Source organism: Mixophyes fleayi, chromosome 1 (assembly GCF_038048845.1).
Source record: "Mixophyes fleayi isolate aMixFle1 chromosome 1, aMixFle1.hap1, whole genome shotgun sequence".
Classification (NCBI taxonomy): domain Eukaryota; kingdom Metazoa; phylum Chordata; class Amphibia; order Anura; family Limnodynastidae; genus Mixophyes; species Mixophyes fleayi.
Window position 1 is genome coordinate 345,018,323 of NC_134402.1, and position 26,817 is coordinate 345,045,139.

Genomic DNA, 26,817 nt, shown 5'->3' on the forward strand with positions numbered 1-26,817 from the left:
GTCTGTGGCTGTGCTGAACTATCGCTGTTCCAGTACCTCTATTACCATCTCCAGTGTACTTCATTGTGACAGCCTCTGTTCTCACTGCTGCCTCCCAGAGCCGCAACTACATCTATGACTCATCAGCTGTTGTCCTGAGTTACCTCCGCTTCTCCAGTGTGCCCAGCTTATGTCTAGTGTTGAACTTCCGCTGTTCCAGTATCTCCACTACCTACTCCTGAGTACACCATTGTGACAGCTCCTGTTCTCTCCTTGTTATACCACGGAGCACCTAATCTCCTAGTGACTCATTGGCTGCTGACCATCAGCATGTATTACTGTTGTTCCAATATCTATACCACTTACCTATGGGTTCCCTCATCTCTACCCGCTTCACCTGGCTCCTCCACATCGTTCTGCTGTTCACTCACTCACGGGACCGCGACCTGCAGTTTTGGTGCCGCTAAGACCATACCTCCTTGTGGGGGTTCATGGTAAAACCACCTGCCTGTTAGACTCCGCGCCCATGGGTGGGCCTAGCCCTGTTCAGCAGAGCCTAGGGATCTATTTCCAGTAAGCCAACTGTGACAGTGTGGTTCATCATCATCATTAAAAGTGACCTGTTTTACCATTGTTCAAGCTTTAAAGTACATCTCTTCCAAAATATATTTCCACAAAAAGCACAATAGTGACTGAGACTAGTATTTCTTTTGAGTTATTACACATCCTGATTTGTTTTGTATTTTTTTATATTTAGGAATTTTGTATAATGCAATATGTAAAATTAAGAGTGACTAAACAAGAAACAATAATCACAGATCTATACATGCATTGATAAATGTTGTTGCCTTTTTGAGCTGTGATTTTTATGTCTGAAAAATAACCAAAACAAAAAAACTCATCATGCACTTTAATCGATTATTTTAAGTGGGATAACAGTGTATTGCTATTTGTGGATTGTTTTGCGTTTTTAAAGCTGTCTAGACAGCTCATCTCCACATCCAGACTGTAGGAAGTTAATTAGGATGCTTGCAGTTGCGTAATTTAATTATGTGATGCCTGACTGCAGGAAAGTGAAAACAATGACAAAGTGAAAACGTTTTTAAAAAATGTAGTTTATTACACTGGCAATGTGCTATGCATCACTCACTATGGTTCTACAGCACGTACAAATGTGTTTTCATAGTATATGTACATTTTGAACACAGTATGGTTCAAGGAGACCTAGTTTTATCCCTTTTTCTGCCAGGGGACTTCAAATTTAATGCAGACAGATCCAGCAGTGTAAGAGTGGTCATATTGTTTTAAATTATACACATATATATATAGATATATAAAACAAAGGAAAAACACTTCATCTTAGCAAACAAAAATGCATACAAGCGTCAATAGATTACAGACATTCATGCACATACATATAAAATGTTTAGAACAGGACATTACGAGAATTTCTCTTTCAGGATACACAATATATTTCATTCAAGTTTCTTCTCAGTTCTATTAATAAAACTGCTTTCGTACCAATCTCTCATGTAATAAAAATGTCATTGGACTATAAGGTGGCACAGTAAACTTGGGAAATACGGGTGCTTAGGATGTGGTAAAATGAACACATCCACCAGCAGCCCCTGCAAAAGTGAATGCAATAGTAAAGAGACATTGTGGTAGCACAACTACACAATTATAACAAATAACACAAACACTATACTTAAATAATCTAACCTAACAAATACAGGAGTCTACTTTCTACATGACAAGTTAAATATGTGCAATATAAGACTTGGATATTCAGGTTTCTAATGTAAACCATGGACAGGGAATTTCTGTGGGTTTGTAAATTGCGCAGTTAGGAAAATGCATTTTGCTGCTAAACATTTTTATCTTTCTATTCGGCAAAGTGCTCAAAACTGCGTTTTGGTGTAAAAACACATTGCATTTAAAGGCCTTATGGATGTTTCTGAACTGTACAAGGACAAGGACTGTGACATTCCCAGTTACGCAGGTTTATACGGGGTAATTACAACAGACACATGGGCGGACTCTACATTGTTATGATTTTACTGGACTGTGGATAATGTCAGGTACCACCACACTTCAGTTTGTAGAGCACAAGGAAGCAGCTTCTTAGTAAACCACAAGGATCTATTGGTAGAATCAGATATCCCCAAAAGTGCACAAGTTTATGATAAAAGTAAAACACATCTATGCAGACAAAACAAACTAAATAATCCGACTAAATGGGCATCGGGGAGTAAAAAGTGCAAACAAAGAAAAAGAGTAAGGGAGTCAAAAACAACTTCATCATCCTTTAGGAGCAGCTAATTCTCTGCGTACTGTACTACAAGCTTGTTCTTTACCAAAACTGGTAACGCACTTGGCTTTAGGCCACCTGTTTTAGCTGACTATACTGAAGCTTCACAAAGGGTTAGTGCTTTGCTGAAATGTAATTACCATTTAGGAGCATCACCCTAGAAGCACTGAAGCAACAGCGATACTTCTACATGAGAGCACAATACAATCAGCTGCTTAAAGCCTTTACTTGCCACCCAGCTGAGTACAGAGGAAATACTTTATGATGCATTGTAAACATACACTCTGACATTGAAAAATTTAAAGGAGATGTTTCAGACCATTTCATTTAATACGCTGCTTCACTTTGTGTACCTTCCCTTTGTAAATAAAATTGAAATCCAGAGATATGTATACTAAAACTATTTAAAATCCAGATAAATAAAAACAATCTGCAAAATGTCAGAGTTGGGCAACTCTTAAAATCTATGCATTAGGATCCTTCCCAAATTGGCTGATTTGGCTTTGTGCAAAATGTACAAGCGAGAAGGAAAGACATTAATAGAGCAAAGGTAAAAATGACACATTAGGTTTCCCCACATTACTTTTCAATTAAGAAACATCTTGCTCTGACTATATTGTAGCTTGTGATGTCTTCTGTGGGTGTAGCAGGACCGTCATATTCCTTCATATCCCTTTTTTCACATTTACAAAATGTCACTAACGTTTTTTTGCAAATGAATGAAACAGTTTCTCAGACGTGAACAACACAATACATATAGAAGCCATTTAGAGGTGCTTGGTATGAGCTCTTTTTGGAGATGCACATTCTTGAGTTTTCTATTTGTTCACCTTATCCTCAGCTAGGTTTCGTGGGAGCTTTGATCCGGACAGTAGATGCTCTCACTTGAAGCTTTGCCTGTTGGTTTGGGGCTTCTGCAGTGCCCGATGTTGGTGCTAGGTTTTGATTGGATGGGACTTGGAGCTGTGGTGAAGCAGCTGCCACCACCTGCTGTTGCTGCTGGAGAAGTTTCTGCTGCACCACTTGGGCCGCTGTTGAACCAGCTGGTAATACTTGGACCTGTTGTCCTGCTGTCGTTGCCTGGGTCAGTGTAACAGTCTGGGACTGGACCTGTGTGATTATATGATTAGATTAAAAACTGGAACTATTCCTTGCTATGTAGCACTTTATGTTGTGTGTGTAACAGAAAAGGTCACAAACAATTTTTTTTACATAACAGGAGGCATGATCTAAACATATGTTTAACATAAAACTAACCTGTTGAGAGGCTGGTACCATCTGTTGGATATTTGTTACTGCTGCCTGTTGTTGGACCACCTGAGGAAGCTTAGCAACCTTGAAGGAAATGAAATTTTATTTTACTCAACCAGCCACAAAGCGATTTTGCCATGTCTAAGTATGAGGGCCAAGCTCTTTTGTAAGTAGGAAATCAGCAGTCTAGTGAAAAATAGAACAGTTGTTTGGTATGCAAAGTATTAAATAAAGTCTTTTAATTACAAGGGCTCCACAAACCCCAAGAGCTTGATTGTCTTAGCACCTAAACATTTAGAGCTGGCACCCAGCTTCTGGGAGTACTTTCAAAAAGTTATAAGTCAAAGCACAAATAGTTTACTGCACTAGGACATTCAAATTTTGCGATGACCGCGAAATGATGAAGTGAGGGACGGGCTCATCTGTATTCTTGGCAACTGATGCAATGATCACTGGTCTCAGTCTCTGATCCTCCAGGACTCAAAAATATTGAGGCTCCAGCACAGAAACCTAGAGGAACCTGATGAGTTGACCCAACCTCACAGGTATAAAGGAGAGGTGCACCACAACTGGAGGAGGACATGTCCACAAGTGAACATTTTACCTTAATTGTGTAGTTATAAATTAAATTGTATTTGATAGAAAACAATAACATAATTTTTCGGGGTAGTTATTTTACCACTTATCCAACCAATTTCCATTATAATTAATATTGAAATGGGTGAGTTAACACTGTTAAAAAAAATGAACATGTGTCACTAACAGTCTGAACTAAAAAACACGATGATCAGGAAGGCAGCAGTTACCTGTACCTGAATCTGTGCCTGCACTTGCTGGGCTCCAGTCGACTTTTGAGCCTGAGTAATAGGAGTGGTTAGGAACTGGGTTTTAATGGCTGGCTGAGTGGTGTACGTCAACTTTTGCTGCTGAGCTTGTTGCTGTTGGGTCTGGACGGTAACTTGCTGAGCTGTTATTTGCTACGAAGCATAAAAAAAAAGTTATATTACATCATTCCCTCTTCATAAACAAAAGAGACTGCGTATCACCGAGCAGAATACAATACATTAAAGGAGAGTTCACTTTCAACCCTCTGCAGCAGCTTTCCATGTTAGAAGGGAGATGCTTTTCTAAATGAGTAGACAATGAGTGATTGACAGATTTGTAAACTTTCTATGCAGAAATGCACTGTGTGTATTGGTTAATTCATACAAATTGCCAGGGCCAGTAATGTCACTACAGTTCAAATGTAGTTTGATGAGTCTTTGACCTTTATAAGATCTTATTAGGACACTGTCCTAAACAGGTTTGTGGTGGAGGGTCCCACAGCTGTATGCAATGGAATGGGGAGGCTATATTTTACATCTTAACAGAACAGCAGTAGAATGTCAAGTTAACACTGAACAATGTAATATATTTCATAGGTAATATCTGAACATTTCAAATGTGACTTTTACTGATTTCACAAACCGCTATTCTTATAAGGTAATCAAGGACAATAAGTTTTAGATTCAAAACTGTATCTTCTTATTACCTTCTGCTGCTGTACAGTGGCCTGTCCTGGAGCTGCACCAGACTGCAAAGCTTTTTGCTGTTGTTGCTGTTTCAGTTTCAGAAGCTGTTGTACATTCAAGGGCTGAGCGACCACAGTCTGCCCACCTACAGGTGGAAATGTGGAAAGGTCATAACATTATCAAAATGTTTAGCTCATTTGGGATCTTACCAATAGTGTAAACAGCACCAACAGGAGAATTCAGTTTAGCTTAGTGAGTCCTTAAAGGGGAAGGCGAAACCCAGTTTTGGGGGTGGACGGGACATTTTCTCATGAAGTATACCCCCTTTACCTGAAGCTGTACCATGTATTCAGATTGCAACATTGAGGGACTCTTTACAGTATGTCCAATACTGTCTAACAGTGTGCAATAGAAGCATCCTATTCAGCTGTATGAGAGAATGTTGGATAGACTTCAGCCATTTAGTAAAACTGACCAATGTACTTAGTGTGAAATATAAAAGGCCCAGATCATTATAGATGTGTATATAAATTAATTCAAATGTTAAAATATAGTGCTGCACATTTACAATTATTTCATTAAGAAACTAGTCTACAAGGCTTGCAGGTATAGACTAGTCTTCAGTCCTTCCGTGTTCTATTTACCACAGGTGACTCTTAATAATAGCCGTAGCTCAGTTCAGTCAATGGAGTTAGTTCAGACACTTAATAATGGCCGTAGTAAAGTTAACTCAATGGAGTAAGTTCATACAATTAATAATAGCCGTAGCTCAGTTCATTCAATGAAGTAAGTTCAGACACTTAATAGCCGTAGCTCAGTTCAGTCAATGGAGTAGGTTCAGACTCAATAAAATCTTTTTGAGCTTGGTTAATGGTTATAAATGTAATTTCTCTTTCATCCAATCTAGGGGACTCTGCTACCATGGGGATGTATGAGGGGCCACATAAGTTGGCATTTAAATAGTTAAACTGTTAATGTAACTGTTGACAGAAGCTCATCTCCTCTGCAACCCCTTTAGTTCCTCAGTGTACTTTAAGTGTCCATAGGAGTTGGGCTTAATTTTAGCTGCTCTTTAGAAATTTCTGTAGGTTAGGTTTTATTTTCTTTTGTTTTATTCATTTATTAGTGATATGTAATGTGTGCTGTGTTTTAGAACACAATGCTGACAGGCATAGTCTGCTGAGGGGAAACTAATCCCAACATACAGACTTAGTAGATGTACCGATGGGAGCCAGTGGATCTCACAGAAAGTAATTTTCCTGTGCCTATTTCCGATAGTTACAGTGGCTATCACCGCTGTAAACTATTATTATTATTAAGCTGACTAACCGGCGCTGCCATTGGTGCCATAGAGCACCGCAATGTCAAGATGGCGGGACATACCATGTCCTTCCCTCATAGGGGGGGACCTGGTTTGCTGTACTTGTTTCCTGTAGTTATAGTGGCTATCACTGCTGTAAACTAAAAATGATTAAGCTGACTAACCGGTGCTGCCGTTGGTTTGCATAGGGCACCGCAATGTCAAGATGGCTTGGTTTGTGGTACAGCACCGTTAAAGGAGCTGAAATGGATAGCGCTTATGGCAGGATTACACATAGAAGCCTTTCAATTACCTGCGATGATAAAAAGTAACTCAGCCTCGATCACACAGTAGGCAAGGAATAGTGGTGAGAGAGACTGAGGAGGAGTTATGCCATCTTCATATAGGACTGCACCCCCTTCGCAATTTAGTATGTTCCTTTGGAGCCAACTCAGGAGAAGTGACAGTTGAAGAATCACCTGAGCGGTTTCACTGTGTCTGACTGACAGGCTGCTCTCTATCTGCTGCTACTGATCAACGGTACACTGTGTCTGACTGACAGGCTGCTCTCTATCTGCTGCTACTGATCAACAGTACACTGTGTCTGACTGACAGGCTGCTCTCTATCTGCTGCTACTGATCAACGGTACACTGTGTCTGACTGACAGGCTGCTCTCTATCTGCTGCTACTGATCAACAGTACACTGTGTCTGACTGACAGGCTGCTCTCTATCTGCTGCTACTGATCAACAGTACACTGTGTCTGACTGACAGGCTGCTCTCTATCTGCTGCTACTGATCAACAGTACACTGTGGCTGACAGACAGGCTGCTCTCTATCTGCTGCTACTGATCAACAGTACACTGTGTCTGACTGACAGGCTGCTCTCTATCTGCTGCTACTGATCAATTGTACACTGTGTCTGACTGACAGGCTGCCCTCTATCTGCTGTTACTGATCAACAGTACACTGTGTCTGACTGACAGGCTGCTCTCTATCTGCTGCTACTGATCAACGGTACACTGTGTCTGACTGACAGGCTGCTCTCTATCTGCTGCTACTGATCAACGGTACACTGTGTCTGACTGACAGGCTGCCCTCTATCTGCTGCTACTGATCAACGGTACACTGTGTCTGACTGACAGGCTGCCCTCTATCTGCTGCTACTGATCAACGGTACACTGTGTCTGACTGACAGGCTGCTCTCTATCTGCGGGTACTCTGCCCTTGACATGATTCTGCAGGTATAAGTACTTTAAATCAGTTTTTTCTAATACATATCTGTACAAATGGATATCTGTAGAATTATATTTACATACTTTTGCTAATTCCGTCACATAGTTAGTTTTACTGTTGAGATTCTTCCTACTGTCAGGATTATTCTGTTGGGGAGTACAACTCTGGGCTTATCCCTGTAGAGTTAGGATGTGTGTGTGTGTGTGTGTGTGTGTGTGTGTGTGTGTGTGTGTAGACACACACACACACACGCATACACATTTACATCAATATAATAAAAATAAATAAATTAATAATAATAAAGAAAATTACTAAGTGTTGTGTGACTGCGATTATTAATATGGAGTTGCAGGTTACCTATTTCTGTTGCAACCTAAATATTTCAAAACCGTCTGACAAAGGTAAAACACCCAAGGTGAAATATTTTACCTGTGCAATATGTAAAGCCAAACTGCCCAGTATGGTCGGTTTGTGTGGACTGTGATGCAGATGGCTGGGGGGGTGTGCATCACAGGGGCCCTCCTTCAGATGGAGGAACCAGCGTGGGCGACTGCATTGGGACAGTCGGTGGCGGCGCTAATTTAGTTGCTTGACCGTTCTGCAGAGATACCTGCAGTGGATACAATTATCACTCTGGCTCAAAATGCATCAGTGCAGCCTTCTACAGCTGTTGCCCTTACAAAATCTTCACAGGTTGCAGGGGAAGGTTCTTCTGTCCTCCCAGCTCCTTTTGGTTCTCAAGGTCATTTCAAGGTTGAACCTTCTTGGTCCACTTCATTGGTACAGCACCTTGAAAAATTAAATACATTTCTTGAGTTCACGATAACTTTGACTTCCTGTAAAAGGCATACTGGTCTCTGATTCAGAGGGGTCTTCGGAGGAAGACGTTGAAGTATTTGAAGAGCCTGACCCCCCTCAAATTGTTCAAGAGGCAGAAGAGGTGTGTAGTCTGCTTCCCTCCTTCTAAAGAGCTAGCAAATCTCACATGGAAACAGCCACACAGAAAATTCATTGTACCACGTAGGTTTCCATGCTTTTATAAGATGGCCCAGTGGGAACAGGTACCTAAGATGAATATAACTGTAGTGCAGTTCCCGCGCCATATCACTCTTCCGCTTCAGTGGCTAGAGAGATCGAGACCTCGGCAGATCAGCTTGTTGACAGTCTACAGGATTCTGATTTGCTTCTGAAAGAAGCCTCAGGATATCTAAATGAGGCAGCTCAGAATGCAGCCTCAGTGTCTTCTTCCATCTCTGCATCAGCAGTTGCAGCTCAGAGGACTTTGTGTTCGCATTCATAGAATGCAGATAAACCTAAAAAGTCTTTGGATTCTCTTCCTTATGCTGACTCTGTTCATTGTGGTGCAGAGCTGGACAACATCATATTTCAGGCTACAGGAGGAAAAAGTTCCTTTCTCCCTATTAATGTCCACAAGCCATGAGTACCTCATTTTGGTTAATTTTGCTAAACCTTTCAGGGTGGCTCTTCAAACTGTGTGCAGTCTTACAGAGATAAGTCTATCACGTCCAGGGGTCTGTCACAGAGCAGCAGGCTGTCCTATTCCAGCAGTCATCCACAGCCTAAAAACCCTGACAAGCCTACAACCTGAAGGGATTCCTTTACACCTCGTGGCCGGTTTGGGAGCATGCCTCTTGTTGTTCCGGGACCAATGGATGGCTTCCTTTCAGTATTAGTGGATTACAGGGATCATGCAATGTGGCTACATGATAGACCTCCAAAGTCAGCCACATCACCGCTTCTTTTCCACCACTCCATGAGTTAAAGTAAAGAGATTGGCTATGAGACAGTCGATCACTGCTTGTTTCTGCGGGAATTACCTGCCAGGTCCCGAAGGGGCAAAGAGGCAGAGGTTTCTATTCAAACCTCTTCCTGGTTCCCAAGCCAGACAGCTCCTTTTGCCCCATTCTCAACCTAAAGGCCCTAGATGTTCATCTCTGGTAAAGGTTTCGTATGGAGTCCCTGAGATCAGTGAACAATGGGTTGGAACCAAATGAGTTCCAGGCATCCATCAACATCCAAGATTCTTATCTCATGTGCCTATCTGGGAGTCACTTCGCAGAGTTGCAGCGGGGGACTCTCACTTTCAATTAGAGGTGCTTCCATTCGACCTTTCCACGGCACCACAAGTCTTTACAAAGATCATAGTGGTCATGGCAGCACATTTGTGTAACCTGGGTCTGCATTGTCCCATACCTGGACGATTTGCTAATAAAGGCTGACTCAGATCAGACCTTCCGGCTCCATCTTTCACTGACCAAACAAGAGCTGGAACCTAAATTTACAAAAATCCCAGTTGTTTCCATGTCAGAGAATTGTTTTCCTCAGCCTTATCCTGACACCAGAGGGCTGAAGGTTTTTCTAACAATCAATTAGGTGCGCTCTCGTCACGTCAAGGTGAAAAAAGATTTAAAAGTCGGCCTTCTATCCTACTATGTATGAAACTAGTGGGTAAGATGGTTTCCACATTTGAAAGCCTTCTGTACGGACGGTTCCACCCTCGGACATTTCAGTGGGACCTCTTGTCCAATTGGTTGGAATCCCATCTTCAGCTGGCCTCTCAGATGCTCCGGTTGTCTCCCATGATTTGCTTCTCTCTCTGTTGGTGGCGGATCACTTGACAGAGGGCAGGTCCATTGCCATGGACCTGCCATGGACCATTGTCATGGACAATAGTCACCACAGATGCCAGTCTGCAAGGTTGGGAATCAGTAGTTCTTGACCGCCCCCCTCCTGGTCTCCGCAGCTTGGGAAGTGTCACTTCCTATAAACATTGTGGGGCTCTGAGCCATGCTGCAGGCACTACCAGGAGCTTGGTCACTCCTTCAGGGTGCTCAAGTCCACCTCCATTCTGAAAACACAGCGGCTGTGGTGTACATCAATTGACAAGGCAGAACCAGGAGTGCAGGAGCGATGAAGGAGACGGTCCGGATATTGTTCTGGGCGGAAATGTATGTCCGGGCAATTTTTGCGATATTCATTCCGGGTGTAGAAAATTGAGAGCTGACTACCTAAGCAGACACATAGTGTTTCCAGAGGAGTGGTCTCTACACCCAAAAGTGTTTCCGTGTTTGGTCCAGAAGTGGAGACTTCCGGATGTGGACCTCATGGCATTAGACCTGCACCTGATCTTGTTGCTGCGCATTAAACCCGTTCTGTGGGGGCCTCCTGGGCTGCATGCAAGGTTACACCGGTAGATCAGCTCTGCCTGACACCCACCTGGTTCTCTATCCACACCTTTACACGGTTTTACTGTTTTCATGTTTTTGCGTCTCTTGATGCAAGTTTTGGCTGCAAAATTTTACGGGCTGGATTGAAAGAGCGTTACCTCCTTCAAGGGGCTATTTTTGAATGTCCCCATGGTAGCAGTGTTTTGGGGCACCCACACTTCCCAATTCTCTTTCAAAATAGTTTAATAAACTTAGCTCTCTTTAGGTCTTTGTTTTTGCCTTCTAAGCAAGAATAGTTACACTGAGAATGAGCTGTATATATTAATTTCGGCTTATACAGTATGACAACTAAGAATCTGATACATGAGGAAACATAGGCACGAGACACATGATGATTACATAGTATACCTGCAGCTTTCTGAGGCTGGCCAATAGCAACACTGATTCCGGCCACTGTGACAGGGAGGGTGGTCACACCAGTGGAAGACACAACAGCAGAGACCACTGGAGGCTTTGCTAGTGCCACCTGTGCAGTTTGTCCTGGCTGGGCCTGGATTTGCCCCTGAGCCTGAAGCTGGAAATCAAATATAATGGATTGTTTCTTCTTCACAGTAAGACTTGCTCAGTGTATGCAAGGATTACAAACACTAGGAAACCTTCTGTTTAGGGCTCAATATACAACTAGTTTGCAGCCCCCTTCACCAGCACAGCTCAGGGTGCTCTTACCAAAATGGCACAAATGTAACATGGTAACAGTGTACAGAAATAAATCTCCCTAAGTCAGACCCAATCAACCACCACAGTTGGCCAGGGCCCTGATATGTACAATTGCATAGCACTAATATAGCTGTACACACCAATGCCCTGGCCAGTTGCTGTGATAAATCTGTTCTGAGTCAGGAGACTCATGCAAGTGTTCTGTACTCTGTGAACAGCTATACGGTCAGGACTAGTGCTGTGTGATGAGATCAAATTCTGCATAAGTCCATGTGTGCACTCACTGCTGCACAGCTTAGAATGAACATAAGTACTTAGTACACAGAAATGAAATAATACTATAATATCATACTGCTTATTATTGATAATAATAATAATAATAATAATAATAATAATAATAATAATAATAATAGTGCTATAATAGTTATATATTTATAACTCAAAATATAACATCAGGGGGTACATTTATCAAGCTGCGGGTTTGAAAAAGTGGAGATGTTGCCTATAGCAACCAATCAGAATCTAGCTGTATTTTTGTAGAATCTACTAAATAAATGATAACTAGAATCTGATTGGTTGCTATAGGCAACATCTCCACTTTTTCAAACCTGCAGCTTATTAAATTTACCCCCAGGTGTGGAACATTAATGAATTTTCAATGCTTACATTTAAACAAAGCATTATTTAATGTTAACACCTACCAGACGAGCCACCTGTAGATTAGCAACAGTTGCACCTGTGAGGACAGCACCAGCTCTTGGTGCAGTGACTGCAGTAAGCTGCTGAGTCTGTTGCTGGGGTTGTGCTTGCTGTGGTTGTTGCTGACCCTGCACCGGTGCAGGCTGTGGTCCTCCCTGTTGAGGTTGCTGCTGTTGTTGAGCCACTGTCTGGGTTGTCTGTTGCGAGAGCTGCATTTTCTGCTTCTGCAATTTGAGTAGCTGTTCCTGGGCGAAGCACAAAAATTTTGCTGTTAATGAGTAAACATTGATGTTCTTTTGGAAACTCGTGGAACAATTCTGTCTAAATTACCTGGGATAGTTTGCCAACAGCTTTTATTTGGCCTGGGGACTGTGATTGGGATTGGATCTGAGGAACCTGCACTTGGGCAGCCTGCTGTTGCCGAAGAAGTTGGAACTGGGCTGGGGTAATGGCTTTATTGGCAAGTTGAACCCCAGCAGTTGTAGCTGCAAAGAAAATAACAGATACAAACAAGATATAGCAGGCGAGCAGAAATGGATGAGCGGGGTATAGCAAGAAAATAAACAAAAGAAAAAGGATTCAGTTAAAAAATTAGAAAGCAGTGGTGACCTCATTGAGATACAGAATCAGATGAGAAGAAGGTAAATGATATAATAGAAGATAAAAGAGAAAGTAAAACAATTCAATACCTGTTGTCACCTGTGTCACTATTGACCTGGTCTGTGTCTGTACAGGGGTAATACTGCTGCACACCACAGTTCCACCAGTCACTGGCGTCACTGCTCGTACCCCCTGATTTGTTGCTATAGTGACCATCTCTGCAGGTGCGGCTGAAGTTGCTACTGCTCTCTGCTGTGCATGGGCAACTTGTGGAGCTCCACCAGGAGCCTAACAGGAAGATTAATGGTAATTAACCTATGATCCAATTTAAATCACACATTGCGCCACTGCTAGACGGACATTCAATTCTCAGTTCACAATATACAAGTCTGTTGTCATGGTTTTCCTTCTAAGCTTCAAAAGGAAGCTTCATATTGAAGATCAGAGGCAACTTCAAGACCCAATTTCAGACAATGTGTGATTTATGAATATTAATTACTTATCTACCAACATTACACGGTGCAGCCTGCAGACCAGAGAATATCTTTATTTACTTACAGTAAGTGTCCCTGGTATGACAGGAGATGCCAGCCTCTTATTGATAGGCTGGAAGGTGGCAGAAGGGACACCAGCAACAGTGTTTACGATGACATTTCCACTGACAGCAGCTGTAAACATGATACTGCATATTAATAAATGAAGGAGGGAGGGATCATCATCAATTCACACTGAGGGAACAGGCTTACTGACAGCAGGACTTAGCATCCGCTTGACAAACAGTGTGGTAAGGATGAGCGTAACACATATCTGTTTCTTGTAAAATGCATTGATGACCAATGGATCAATCACCCCTAGGCTTTCCAACCTCACTCGTTCACACTGTGGAGCACTACACCCTACACCAGAAATTCGTCTCGAATGTTTCCTGGAGCTGTTGACTTTTGCTATAACTTAAGTGGGGAAGGATATGTGATAATAAGACTCAATGATCCATAGGTTACCATGTACTTTATAAGCAGCAGTCACACGGTCTTCACATCCTCCCTGCATCACTTATAAAGTGGATGGTAAAACCTAGGGTGAACAAGCACTTAACAGTCATTTTGTAATTGCGGTTTAAATAAAAGAAAAAAAGAAATGTACTTACTGTCTATGAAGGGAATGTGTCATGCTTCTAAAGTATATGGCAAAACTATGTTATATAAAATAATTGTGCTTTTAATCTAGAATCACTGAAAACAGAAATATATTTTTTGTAAAAAAGAATTATATACTGTATACTGTATGTAGGATTGCTAAAGAAGATGAATAGTGAGCAAGCAAAGACAGATTCATTTTAAAACTTTCTGAGTGTTCCTGCATAGAAGAGCATACACAAAGCATACATCTATACAGCACACAAAGCATACATCTATAAAACATACAGACAACAATACATCCATAGAATTTATGCAAATTTCCACCAATATGAAGAAGTCTACACTTCTGTATTGAGTTTGACATAAATAGGATTATTTTAAGAGTTGGTGAGTTCCCTAAAATCCACATAGGTATAAACAGACTAAATGCAATAAAGTAAATATCTTATTGGCACATTGTCACACACTGAAGTCACTTACCAGCTTGTATACTTGCTCCCGTTACTGCTGTCTTGATGGTTCCAGCCTGTATAAACACACAGCATGTAATGTTACTTGTGAAAGGTAAGGAATACACAATTTATATGGAAGAAATTTAAAAAAAAAAAGAAATTAGACAATTAAATACTTGTTAAGAACCAGAGAAAGTTGAAGGGTTTTGGCGATATTCATTAACAAGTGATTATTTGTATTAGTTACCCGAAATATGTGAGTTTTGTTGTTACATGAATGTCAGTTTATTTTACAAAACAGAAATCATTGTCCTTCAATATAGTAATTTTCAAAAATAATTCTTAATTTTATCCTTGATCAATGATACTGTTTGAGGCATAAGAGCTTATGGCTTAGGATTATCAGCAGAAAAAGCATATCTTATTTTTAAGTTTATTTTCCTCCCTTCATCAACACCTACGCTGACACTTCTTAATAGTGTCAGCACATAAATAAAATCTTAGTGGTGGCAGAGTTTTGTTTTTAATAGTGAGTGTGAGATAGATGTTTGGGATTTTAGTCATTTTTAGTCCACACCCACATGTCACAAATGCTCAGGTTGGTTTTAGTGTGACAGTGGCATGTTAATTAATATGATCATTTTTAATCAAGTCGAACAACAACAAATAATAATAATGTTTGGGGGAGTCAGGGCGACATGTGAGGCCCCTAAAATCTAACATTCCATCCTTAGGATAAACTATAGTTGTATATTTTAATATTTTAACTTTACAGCAAGAAACAACCAACAGGCCTTTATTTAAGTGTCTTTTTGAGGATATGTATATTAATATATATGAAAGCCCATGCTTTTATTACCAAGCTAAATAATATACTTGAAGTAATGAATCTATTTATACTCAATGACATATGTCCTGTATACTGCCTGTTTGAGCCGTCAGAGAAAACAGACACTGTATTAGGATGGTGGATCTTCTCGCCTCACATCAGTTTGGAAAGGGGAAAAGGGAGAGAGCTTGCGGTAATGGCTGGCTAGTTTCCAAGGTAACAGCAATGATCTGTACAGACTGCAGATTGGTGGATTCATAATCATGGCCAGTGATGTCTGGGCTTTATCCTATTTCAGCTACAATTAAAACACCAAAGATATGGCATGTGGTTTCGGCTTTCTGTAATGGAAATGAGCAGTCCTGCTTTACTTTTTAACAGAACTACTTTAATATCAGGAATAGGACTGAACAACCTACTTACTTTCAGGGCTCATCTATGAAAATGTAAATTTTGGTGATTAGCTTCTTTTAGGAGCAGTCAAAAAAGAAATTTGAGATCACGTCCTTCTATCTGCATGATTATTGGCTCCAGCATCATCTACTTCCTTCTTATACAAAGTTACAGCTACATCTTGGGAGCTGTAACTGCTGCCTAGCTGAGCCAGCCATAACATTTACATATGTATCTGTAGCTTTACAGTGGAGAAAGGTAGGTGATCCTGTAGCATTCTATTGGCTAGAACTACCTCAAGTCTCCAAGCAGAAGAGGGGACCTGGCATCATAAAAAGCAATTATATATATTTGGAAAATGCAAGATGAATATGGGTGTCTGTGCTTACCAGGACTGCAGTGGTGGGTACATTGGTTCCAGCTGGACTGGAGACTACTGCCTGCGGCTGCTGCACAACCTGTTGCTGAACCACTTGCTGTTGAGACTGTGTCTGAGCAGGTTGAACAACTGGGGTTGATGGTTGCTGGCCATTTTGCAGTGGCTGTTGTGGAGCCTGCGGACCAGCTTGTTGCTGGGCTCTGTGATGTTGCTCTACTAATGCCTAAAATATATTTATACAATATTACTACAATGTGAACATACAGGGAAATGCTACACATGTTGCAGTTATGCATTGCAGCATATATATGAAAGGATGCTAGTTATCATTTACCTAGGTGCCAATTATTTAAAAATGATCAGTGGTGGAAGTGAGGGGCTTATACGATGGTATGTCACACCGCCACTTAGCCTACTGCTTTGATATTAAAACTGTCAAATACCATTCACTTACATTCCCATTATATTTTCCATACCTGCCACTTCTAAATTTCCACTTCAATCATTTAAAATGACCATTTAGGAATGCTAAAAATTCTTCAAGCTATCAGTGTAACAACTTTAAAAACAAATGTCCGTATGAAAACAAAACCCACCTCACAGGAGTAGGATACATTACATATACATTACATAGGTACATTACATATGACATTAACATGTCACATTTCTTTACTGATTTACAAGACTGTGAAATAACGTTTTCAGCAACAAAAGTTTAGTCTATAAAAAAAATATATTGGGAAGCAAAATACCTTCTTCTCTTTGGCAATGCGCTCAGCACGCAGAGAAGCCACTTGAATGGGCGGCAGTGGTTTCTCGTAGTTAATGCCACTGAGAAAGAAAATGTACAAAATTAAAACTGATGAATGAAACATTTAAATAAATCAAAAACATTCCAAAACAACATGTCATACTTTCAGGTGTGGGCTAAAGAAAAATGTGGGTATTATTTCACATAGCATAGCAGATCCACTTAGAAACACATTTCTAGAGGCCCATCATTAATGAAAGCTTCTAAACAGTATTACCTATTATTATTGTTTATTTATAAATTGCTGACATATTACATAGAGCTGTACATTGAGGGGATCATAATAAAAACAAATTGTATACCATGCAATGAAACAGAAAGTAAAGATGGCACTTACCAAAAGAGCTTACAAATTAAGAGGTTTAGGCAACAAGTGATACATCAAGCAGCGGAATAACATGAATTGTATTCATAATAAGCCACTGACACTGATTTGTGGATTACTTAGTGCTTTTTTAACAGATATGTGTTGCCTATGTAGTTTAAAAGCCTGTTCAAGAAGGAAGACATGCGAGTAACTATTGCAGACTTCTTGTTGGGACAATTTATCCATGTGAGTAGCTATTGCAGGCTTCTTGTTGGGATGCATTTAGCCATGCAGGTAGCTATTGCAGGTTTCTTGTTGGGAAACTTTAGCCATACGAGTAGCTATTGCAGGTTTCTTGTTGGGACGCATTTAGCCATGCGAGTAGCTATTGCAGGCTTCTTGTTGGGACAATTTAGCCATACGAGTAGCTATTGCAGACTTCTTGTTGGGACGCATTTAGCCATGCGCGTAGCTATTGCAGGCTTCTTGTTGGGACAATTTAGCCATACGAGTAGCCATTGCAGGCTTCTTGTTGGGATGCATTTAGCCATGCAGGTAGCTATTGCAGGTTTCTTGTTGGGAAACTTTAGCCATACGAGTAGCTATTGCAGGTTTCTTGTTGGGACAATTTAGCCATACGAGTAGCTATTGCAGGCTTCTTGTTGGGACAATTTAGCCATATGAGTAGCTATTGCAGGTTTCTTGTTGGGACAATTTAGCCATACGAGTAGCTATTGCAGGCTTCTTGTTGGGACAATTTAGCCATACGAGTAGCTATTGCAGGCTTATTGTTGAGTCACATTTAACCATATGAGTAGCTATTGCAGGTTTCTTGTTGGGACGCATTTAGCCATGCGAGTAGCTATTGCAGGCTTCTTGTTGGGACGCATTTAGCCATACGAGTAACTATTGCAGGCTTCTTGTTGGAACAATTTAGCCATACGAGTAGCTATTGCAGGTTTCTTATTGGGACGCATTTAGCCATGCGAGTAGCTATTGCAGGCTTCTTGTTGGGACGCATTTAACCATGCGAGTAACTATTGCAGGCTTCTTGTTGGGACAATTTAACCATACGAGTAGCTATTGCAGGCTACTTGTTGGGACGCATTTAGCCATGTGAGTAACTATTGCAGGCTTCTTGTTGGGACAATTTAGCCATACGAGTAGCTATTGCAGGCTTCTTGTTGAGTCGCATTTAGCCATATGAGTAGCTATTGCAGGTTTCTTGTTGGGACGCATTTAGCCATGCGAGTAGCTATTGCAGGCTTCTTGTTGGGACGCATTTAGCCATACGAGTAACTATTGCAGGCTTCTTGTTGGGACAATTTAGCCATACGAGTAGCTATTGCAGGTTTCTTGTTGGGACGCATTTAGCCATGCGAGTAGCTATTGCAGGCTTCTTGTTGGGACGCATTTAGCCATGCGAGTAACTATTGCAGGCTTCTTGTTGGGACAATTTAGCCATACGAGTAGCTATTGCAGGCTACTTGTTGGGACGCATTTAGCCATGTGAGTAACTATTGCAGGCTTCTTGTTGGGACAATTTAGCCATACGAGTAGCTATTGCAGGCTTCTTGTTGAGTCGCATTTAGCTATATGAGTAGCTATTACAGGTTTCTTGTTGGGACGCATTTAGCCATGCGAGTAGCTATTGCAGGCTTCTTGTTGGGACAATTTAGCCATACGAGTAGCTATTGCAGGCTACTTGTTAGGACGCATTTAGCCATGCGAGTAACTATTGCAGGCTTCTTGTTGGGACAATTTAGCCATACGAGTAGCTATTGCAGGCTACTTGTTGGGACGCATTTAGCCATGCGAGTAACTATTGCAGGCTTCTTGTTGGGACAATTTAGCCATACGAGTAGCTATTGCAGGCTACTTGTTGGGACAATTTAGCCATACGAGTAGCTATTGCAGGCTACTTGTTGGGACGCATTTAGCCATGCGAGTAACTATTGCAGGCTTCTTGTTGGGACAATTTAGCCATATGAGTAGCTATTGCAGATTTCTTGTTGGGACACATTTCAGTGAGGGCTACCTGTCTATGAACTGACGTGGTACAAGGCAATGATAGGAAGGTTGCATAGAAAGATGCCTCTAGGCAAATCTTTATAGTACAGTCACAGAAATGCAAAGTAAAATAACAGAAATGTGGAATTAGCATTACTTCCCAGTAACTAATTAGGATTATATTAATTATAATTTTTATAGTTAATTAGCCTAACTATATCCTTATTCAGTCCCCCGACAGACATGGAGGAAGGGATTTAATGGTAAGCCAAAATAAAAACCTTATCGCTAGACATTACATGCACAAATTTGAAAATGAATATAGCTATGGTGACTCACAGTTGGTATGCACTATTGTAGCAATTGCTTAATATATCAGAAAACTGTTGATCCATAAACATTCATTTGAATAAAATCAGTCTGGGCTGCAAGATAACAAATCTTTAACAATGATATAATAATTACAGTAAGAGTGCTAATCCTCCTCTAAACTGAGCGCATGCAATAAGACAAAATGAGGAATATGTTGTAACCGGTTTGCTCAGTCACCTGAATCTACGATATACACAAAATATACCATATTTGTAAGTGGAGATAATGTTTACTTTATTGTTCAGTAAAACAAGTGCACATGTTTTTATTTTGAAACCACTATTTTGTAAATTTAGATGTTTTCACGTACCATTACATCTATTGCAATAAAACTAGATGAAGGAAGGCCCACAAAAAAACCACAAACCAACAAGAACAAATAAATCCACAGTTCAAGAGCAGAACTTAAAAAGCCCTACAGAAGGCAAACCCGGAAACTGATCTTAACGAATAATCAGTGTGTCAACAGAGGACATGTCAAGGTAAGCAGCTCAACCCCCCCCTACTGGTTTCAGAGGAAAGGATTCAGTGGTAAGTGAAATAATTATTTTCTTCTTCTAAAGAAAAATAGTCATATCAAATGGGGACATTTGAAAACCAAAAATATGGGGACAGATAAGAATGACCAACGGGTGATGACAGCCAGAAGCATCTTCCTACCAAACACCAAATCTATAGAGGCAGGGTAGAACTTGATGAAAGTGTGAAAGGACGAACAGGTGGCCACCTTAAACAACTATTTGTGAAAGAAAGGAACCATGTAGGCAGAAAGATCAGAACATTTACCTTGTAACACTAAACATGGGGAAAAGTGTGAAAGTTCAGGCAGTAATGTTCAAAAAAATCCCTCTCAGGTACAAGAGAGACACAGGTACTTGATCTATTGTCTCTCAAGAAGCCGAATGAAATTACTGTAATACCAAACTAAGAGCCTACCCATTGTAGAAAAATTGATGAGACCTGGCATAGAGGCAAAAGCTTTCTGAAAAAAAATACAATAAAATACAATTAAATAAATTGATGCCAAATCCTTATGCAGATTTTCTCTAAGGAATTATGACCAGATAGCATTCAATATAGACATTAAAAAGCCAATGTTACATGTGGTGAAAAAACAGGCTAACGTGTCTGCAAGAGTTAAGCTGTAAAAATCAGACTTTGGAGAACCTGATGAAAGAAAGGGTTAATCTCAGTAAAGAAGCCACTGCATATAATCCAATGATAATTATAACAGCAATATTAACAAAAATAACAAGGCTAGTCCAAAGTCACAAGCATAATTAGAACCTGTCAAACCAGAATCTCCTAAGTAGGAGAAAATAATGGACAATAGTCATTCTATGACATCAATACTTGGTTTGTTGAAGTTGACAACATATCATTTAAGCTTAGTTCAACCTTGGGGAAATTACGATTATCATTTGGAGGCCCCCACCAGATGACCAGTTGGGACAAGATGTAGAAATGAGCATGTTTTTTTATTGGGGATGGTGCATGGATTCAGAATATTAAGAAGTCTGCCAAGTGTTCAGACAGTACATGCACCACTTAGTCCTGGATGGCTAAAAGTAACACCTGATGATCCAAGAAATCAATGGGAAGAAGGGATTCCGAAACAGTCAGACCACAGCTCCCCAGCCTCAGCTGAAGATATAGCTAAAAGAAAATTCACCTTCCAAGTAAAGTGCTTTAAATTTAATTGTCTCCAAAGGCTCAAACAGTGAAACTTTTAGTCCACCCTCTCGTCCGTCCTGGAGAAAAGAAAAAAAAGTGACAAAAGCGTCAAAGAAGAAGTGTGGAAACCATTGCTTTCGCACACATCACATAATTCTTTCAAACCCCATGATAATTACATGATGACACTGTTTTTTTGGCTTTGCGCATAGTTTGAATAACAGTTTCAGACAATCCCTTTACTCTCAAGATCCTGGCTTCAACAGCCATGCCGTTAAAACTAGACAATAAAGGTCTTGGTGGTGGAATGGACCTTGCAACAGATGATCTTGCTGCAGAGGAAGTCACTACCCTGGACCTCCAGCCATCTTTAGGATGTAGGCGCACCAGGCTCCATGTGGCCACTCTGGAGCCACAAGGATGAAAGGAACTCCCTCCCTCCTGGCCTTCTTGAGGATGCAGAGGAAAGAGAAAGATTAGTCTGAAGTTCCATGGCGTCCACTAGAGATGGCAATGGGTCTCTGGTTCTGGCACAAAACCTGTGCACTTTGCTGTTCTGTCGGAGGCCATCATGTACACCTCTTGCTGTTCCCACCTTCTCGTTAGCAGACTGAATACTTCTGGATGTAGAGACTACTCTCCCGGGAGAATGGAGCGTCTGCTTCCAAAGTCTACCTCCCAATTCCCCACTCCTGGAAAGCACACTGCAGATATCGCTGGCAGAAACCATTCTGCCCAAGACAGGATTTGGAAATACTCTTTCATCGCAAGGGAGCTCTTGGTTCCTCCCTGATGATTTATGTAAGCCACTGCAATGGCGTTTTCCGATTGTATAGACAGGCTTGCCCTGTAAAACTGACTGTTCTTTCAATAGTGCAATCATCACTGCTCTGAGCTCCCGAACATTGATGGGTAGCCTGACTGCAAGTGAAGATGGAATGTTACCGCACCCCATCCCATGGTGTCCAGGGTGGTGAATGAGTGACCTCTTATCAAATTGTCTGTTCTCAACCACCATCTGAGAGATAGGCACGTTTCCGTGATAGGGAAATAAGCTGGGAGTTCAAGTGGAGGTTGAATCTTGATTACGTTTTCAAGACATTTAGCAGAAACAACCGAGAGTGGTACACTCTACTGCCTCGAAGGTGGAGAAAATTTTCCCCATCAACTTCATGCATAACAGAATTGATGGAAATCTGATGGACGTCCTGAGAGCTAACTGCTTTTCCTTTGGAAGGTGGATACCCCTGATGATAAAGGATGTAGCCTCTCTCTATGATACCAGTTACACAGTGGTCTAAGGAGGAAGCTTTCTATACATCCCAGAACAACAAAAGACGGGCTTCTACCCCAGTTTGAACTGGGTGGGAGAAAAGCATGTTATGCTGTCTGCTTATCAGATGGCTTAGGAGCTGGGCGTTTGGCCGCCCAGTTCTGTTTTTCTCTGTCCTGACCTCCACATGCCGGAAAGGGGTGAACCCTTGAAGAATAGGGTTTTAGACTTTGACTTCGAAGGGTTGACCGGGAAAAAGGGACTCTTTCCTCCCATAGCCTGAGAGTTCATTCTGTCCAGTTCCGGACTGAAAAGAACCGAGCCGTCAAATGGCAGGGCCTCCAAAGACCTCTTGGACTCAATATCCGCGTCCCAGGAATGGAGCCAAAGGGTCCTATTACTTAGGCTGCCATAGGCAGCCCCACAACACTTGCCCAACTCCTTGGGCACGCAAGGAATAACTCAGGCACACTGCGGCTGGAAGAGGGGAGAAGTTTCAGTCTTCAGAGAATTAACTCTTGAATGTCAGGCTCCTGCACCCTCCCAACAACCCCAATGTAGCAGTGTCCCCCATATATGATCTTGGAAAAATTAGAATTGTACAGAAACAGCAACTAATGAAATAGATGGAACTGAAAGAGTAGGTCCAAAGGATAATCAGGGGGTCTAAGAGAAGCACATGTTGGTTGATGACCAATACTTAAGGAAGCATAAAATGTGTAAGGCATAATAAAGGCGTAATGCAACTACAGTAGAATAGAAACAAGGAAGAGAAAAAACAAGATTTTTTGTACTTACCGTAAAATCTCTTTCTCTTAACACAGTTGGGGGACACTGCTCACCTTGGGGGTACAGAGGGCGCTGTGGGAGTAATGGCACTAAAAACCTATTTAGCCTGCTCCCCTCTCCTCTATGTCTCCGAAAGCAGGAAGCTCTCAGTTTTTTTAACTAACAAAGCCGCAAGAGAGGGCCACAACCATCAGAACACTCAACAGACAACAAAAGGGTGAGAGCACAGTGTCCCCCAACTGTGTTAAGAGAAAGAGATTTTATGGTAAGTACAAAATTTTGTTTTCTCTTGCACATACAGTTGGGGAACACTGCTCACTGTGGGGATGTTCCAAAGCCGCTCCTAGGGGTGGGTACGCTCAGACTGAGCTGCACGTAATACTTTACGTGCAAAACCTGCGTCTTTGGATGCATAGACGAGGAAGCGGTAACTTTTGGTAAACAAAAGGAGGACCAGGTAGCTGCTCTACACAACTGCTCAACCGAGGTCCAATGCTATGCTGCCCAACAGGCGCTAACTGACCTGGTAGAATGAGCTGTGAGGCCATCAGCAACCGGAGAACCCTCCGACAGATAAGCCTGATGAATAATTACAGCAATCCATCAAGCTATTGATTGTTTAGTGGCTGGCCAGCCACAATTACGAGCATCATACAACACTATTAGAGCACCAGTCTTCCTAACGGAAGCTGTACAGTCCACATAGATCCGCAAGCCTCTAACTACGTCCAGAGGTATAACCGAACTCTGACTACTGGATGGAGAATCCGGAGACAATTCAGGAATAGCAATGTCCTGATTAATATGAAATCTAGAGACCACTTTTGGCTGAAAAGATGGCCTGGTATGCAAAAAAAGCCTGTCGTTATTGAAAATTGGAAAAGGAGAACGGCAAAACAGAGACGCCAACTCAGACACACGCCTGTCTGAGAAAATAGCCAATAAGAACAAATCCTTTCATGTAAGTGGTTCGAACGGCGACTTCTGTAAAGCCATTAACACCAAGTTGAGGTCCCATGGAGCCACTAGAAAAAAAGGTGGTTGAACATGAAGAACCCACTGAAGAAACTTCTGAACATCTGGCATCAAGGCCAGCCTCCTTTGGAAATAAATAGAGAAATCCGAAACCTGAACCTTTGTCTAAACCTTCCTGCAGGAATTCTAGCACCCTAGCCAACCGGAAGGAAGCAGTCGTTACTTGTTTCGTCTCAGACCAACGATACCTGCTTTTCATATACGATGGTAATTCCTAGAATATGTGGATTTCTGAGCTTTGATGATCGCCTGGATGACCCTTTCCGACAGACCCCTCTGTCTAAGAATCAAGGATTGAACCGCCAAGCCACCAAAGGTTGCCATGCTAGGTCCTGATGGAAAAATGGACCCAGACTAAGAAGATCTTCCCTGAGAGGAAGACACCAAGGAGGAGAAATGCTTATGGTCTGCGCACCAAGATCTTCTCGGCCAGTCTGGTGCCAAAAGAATTACTGCACCCCTTTTTAATCTGATCTTTTTCAAGATCAGAGGCAAAATTGGAATTGGAGGAGATAGATACACTAGACTGAACCTCCAGGGCACAGTCATGGCATCCACCAAAAACACCTGAGCGTTTCTTGTTCTGGCACAATAGCTGTCCACCTTGTCATTCAGCCGAGTGGTATGAAAACTGCTGAAATGACAGGAACCTGCTGTGCCAATTTCTCTCATGGCCAGGGAACTCTTTGTACCCCCTGGTGATTGATGTACACCACCGATGTAACGTTGACTGATTGGATCTGAATAGGTCTGTAATAAGCTGCGCCTGGATCAGAGCATTGTATACTACCCTTAACGCGAGAACATTGATGGGAAATCACTGTAATCTCAGATCCAAGGTCACTGCCCCCCAGCCTAATAGGCTGGCGTCTGTCGTCACAATTGTCCATCTAAGGTTAAGATTACCTGCCCGTAACCGCCACACCAAGGACTAACAAGTTGCTGGTGAGAGACAAAAAAAATTGTATTTCCAGGCAAGGCTCTGACCTCTTCCATTTGACAAGGATTTTGCGTTGGAAGGGTCGTGAATGAAACCATGCAAACTGTACTGCCTTGCAACAGGACATCAAACGTCCCATCAGCTTCATACACTGAAGGATGGATACGCGCTTGAGGGACAGTAAGACCTTTACTTGGAGTTTGGTAGTCTGTATCTTGCCTGGAGGTAGAAAGACTCTCTGGCATCAAGTGTCGAACAAAAGACTTAAGAAGACCAAGTGCTGAGTAGGAACCAGATTGGACTTCTTGACATGGATTACCCAGCCATGGGAATGAAACATCTTTGCCGTGAGTTCCAGATGATCCCGAAGGCGAGCGGCTGAATCTGCTTTGATCAAAAGATCGTCCAGATAAGGCAAGATAGTCACCCCTTGTTGACGTAACCTTGCCGCCATGACTGCCATCACCTTTGTGAATACCTTTGGTGCTATGGCCAGCCCAAACGAGAGCGCTCTGAATTGGAAGTGGACTGGTTCACTGGAAAATGGAGGAGGCAATGGTAACCGGCCCATATTGGAATATGAAGATAAGCATCCTTGATATCCAATGATGCTAGAAACTCATTCCTTCCCATTGAATTGATAACCGACCGGATGGATTCCATCCGAAAACTGGGTACCCTCAAGTGCGTGTTGAGGGATTTTAGATTCAGAATGAGACAAAAAGACAGATCTGATTTCTGTATCAGAAAGAGGTGGAAGTAATAACCCAACCTCTGGAACTGGAACAATGACTGCTGTTGCTACCAAGGAATGAATGGCTCCAAGAAATTCCACTCTCCTGGCCTTGTCTCTTGGTAAGGGAGTGGACAAAAAACACTGTGGAGGCGTCCCTAAGAGGTCTATCCTGTACCCTCTCTCCACCACCCCCCTTACCCAGTTGTCTGTGGTAGACCTGAAGCACTGATCCCGAAGCTGGATGGTGCGTCTGGTCGCGACTACTAATGAGGGAGTCCTGGATAAACCCTAACCTGCGTCCAGAACCGCATCCCTCAGCAAAACAGCAGCATCCATAATGTGAGCTGCTAGTGGGACCTGGCCATACTAGATTGGAGCCCATCACACAGTGTGAGTGCCCATTTTTCCATGGCTTTAACAACCAATGCCGCCGTCATATTAGGAAGGAAGGAAGCAGCAGACTCTAAATAAATGGATTTTAACAACCCCTCACATCTCCTGTCCGTGCTGTCTTTCAAATTTGCAGCACTGGAAAGAGGAATAATGGTTGCCTTAGCCAAATGCATGATGGGAGCATCCACATTTGTCTCCCATGACGAAACCTCCTGTTCTGGAAATGGGTAATACAGGCGATACTTTATTGGTATCTGAAACCGGCTATCTGGTTTGAGCCTGGCCTCCTGACAGATTTCTGACAATTAAGTACAGGACTGAAAAGACACTGTTCTTTTCTTTACCCATTTAAACAGGGAACCCTGTTGTGCTGCCTGTTTGTCAGTGATATTAAGGGCCTCTCTAACCGCCACGATCAGATCTTCCATCCCCTGCCTACTGGAGGGATCCTCATCCCAGGCAGACAAATCCTCAGAATGTCACTGTCCACCTG

The 26,817-nt window shown here is 41.9% G+C and overlaps 1 protein-coding gene across 5 annotated transcripts in view; it reads right to left on the bottom strand.

Moving 5' to 3' along the window:
• Nucleotides 1–1,074: 1,074 nt before the first annotated feature.
• The window catches only part of LOC142161511 (E1A-binding protein p400-like), a 123,860-nt gene continuing 98,117 nt past the window's right edge, over nucleotides 1,075–26,817 (bottom strand). For 2 of the 5 annotated variants that reach the window (XM_075217210.1, XM_075217196.1), the window contains exons 42-53: nucleotides 16,737–16,815; nucleotides 15,995–16,207; nucleotides 14,412–14,457; nucleotides 13,351–13,460; nucleotides 12,882–13,080; nucleotides 12,523–12,677; nucleotides 12,195–12,437; nucleotides 11,185–11,350; nucleotides 5,073–5,197; nucleotides 4,348–4,518; nucleotides 3,548–3,625; nucleotides 1,075–3,400 (exon numbers count right to left, since the gene is read on the bottom strand). In XM_075217210.1, coding sequence (XP_075073311.1) covers nucleotides 3,128–3,400; nucleotides 3,548–3,625; nucleotides 4,348–4,518; nucleotides 5,073–5,197; nucleotides 11,185–11,350; nucleotides 12,195–12,437; nucleotides 12,523–12,677; nucleotides 12,882–13,080; nucleotides 13,351–13,460; nucleotides 14,412–14,457; nucleotides 15,995–16,207; nucleotides 16,737–16,815 — 1,858 coding nt within the window. In that variant the 3' untranslated portion in view covers nucleotides 1,075–3,127. Of the gene's footprint in view, nucleotides 3,401–3,547; nucleotides 3,626–4,347; nucleotides 4,519–5,072; nucleotides 5,198–11,184; nucleotides 11,351–12,194; nucleotides 12,438–12,522; nucleotides 12,678–12,881; nucleotides 13,081–13,350; nucleotides 13,461–14,411; nucleotides 14,458–15,994; nucleotides 16,208–16,736; nucleotides 16,816–26,817 lie in introns of those variants that run through there. The other 3 variants (XM_075217202.1, XR_012693423.1, XM_075217222.1) reach the window with 3 other exon arrangements.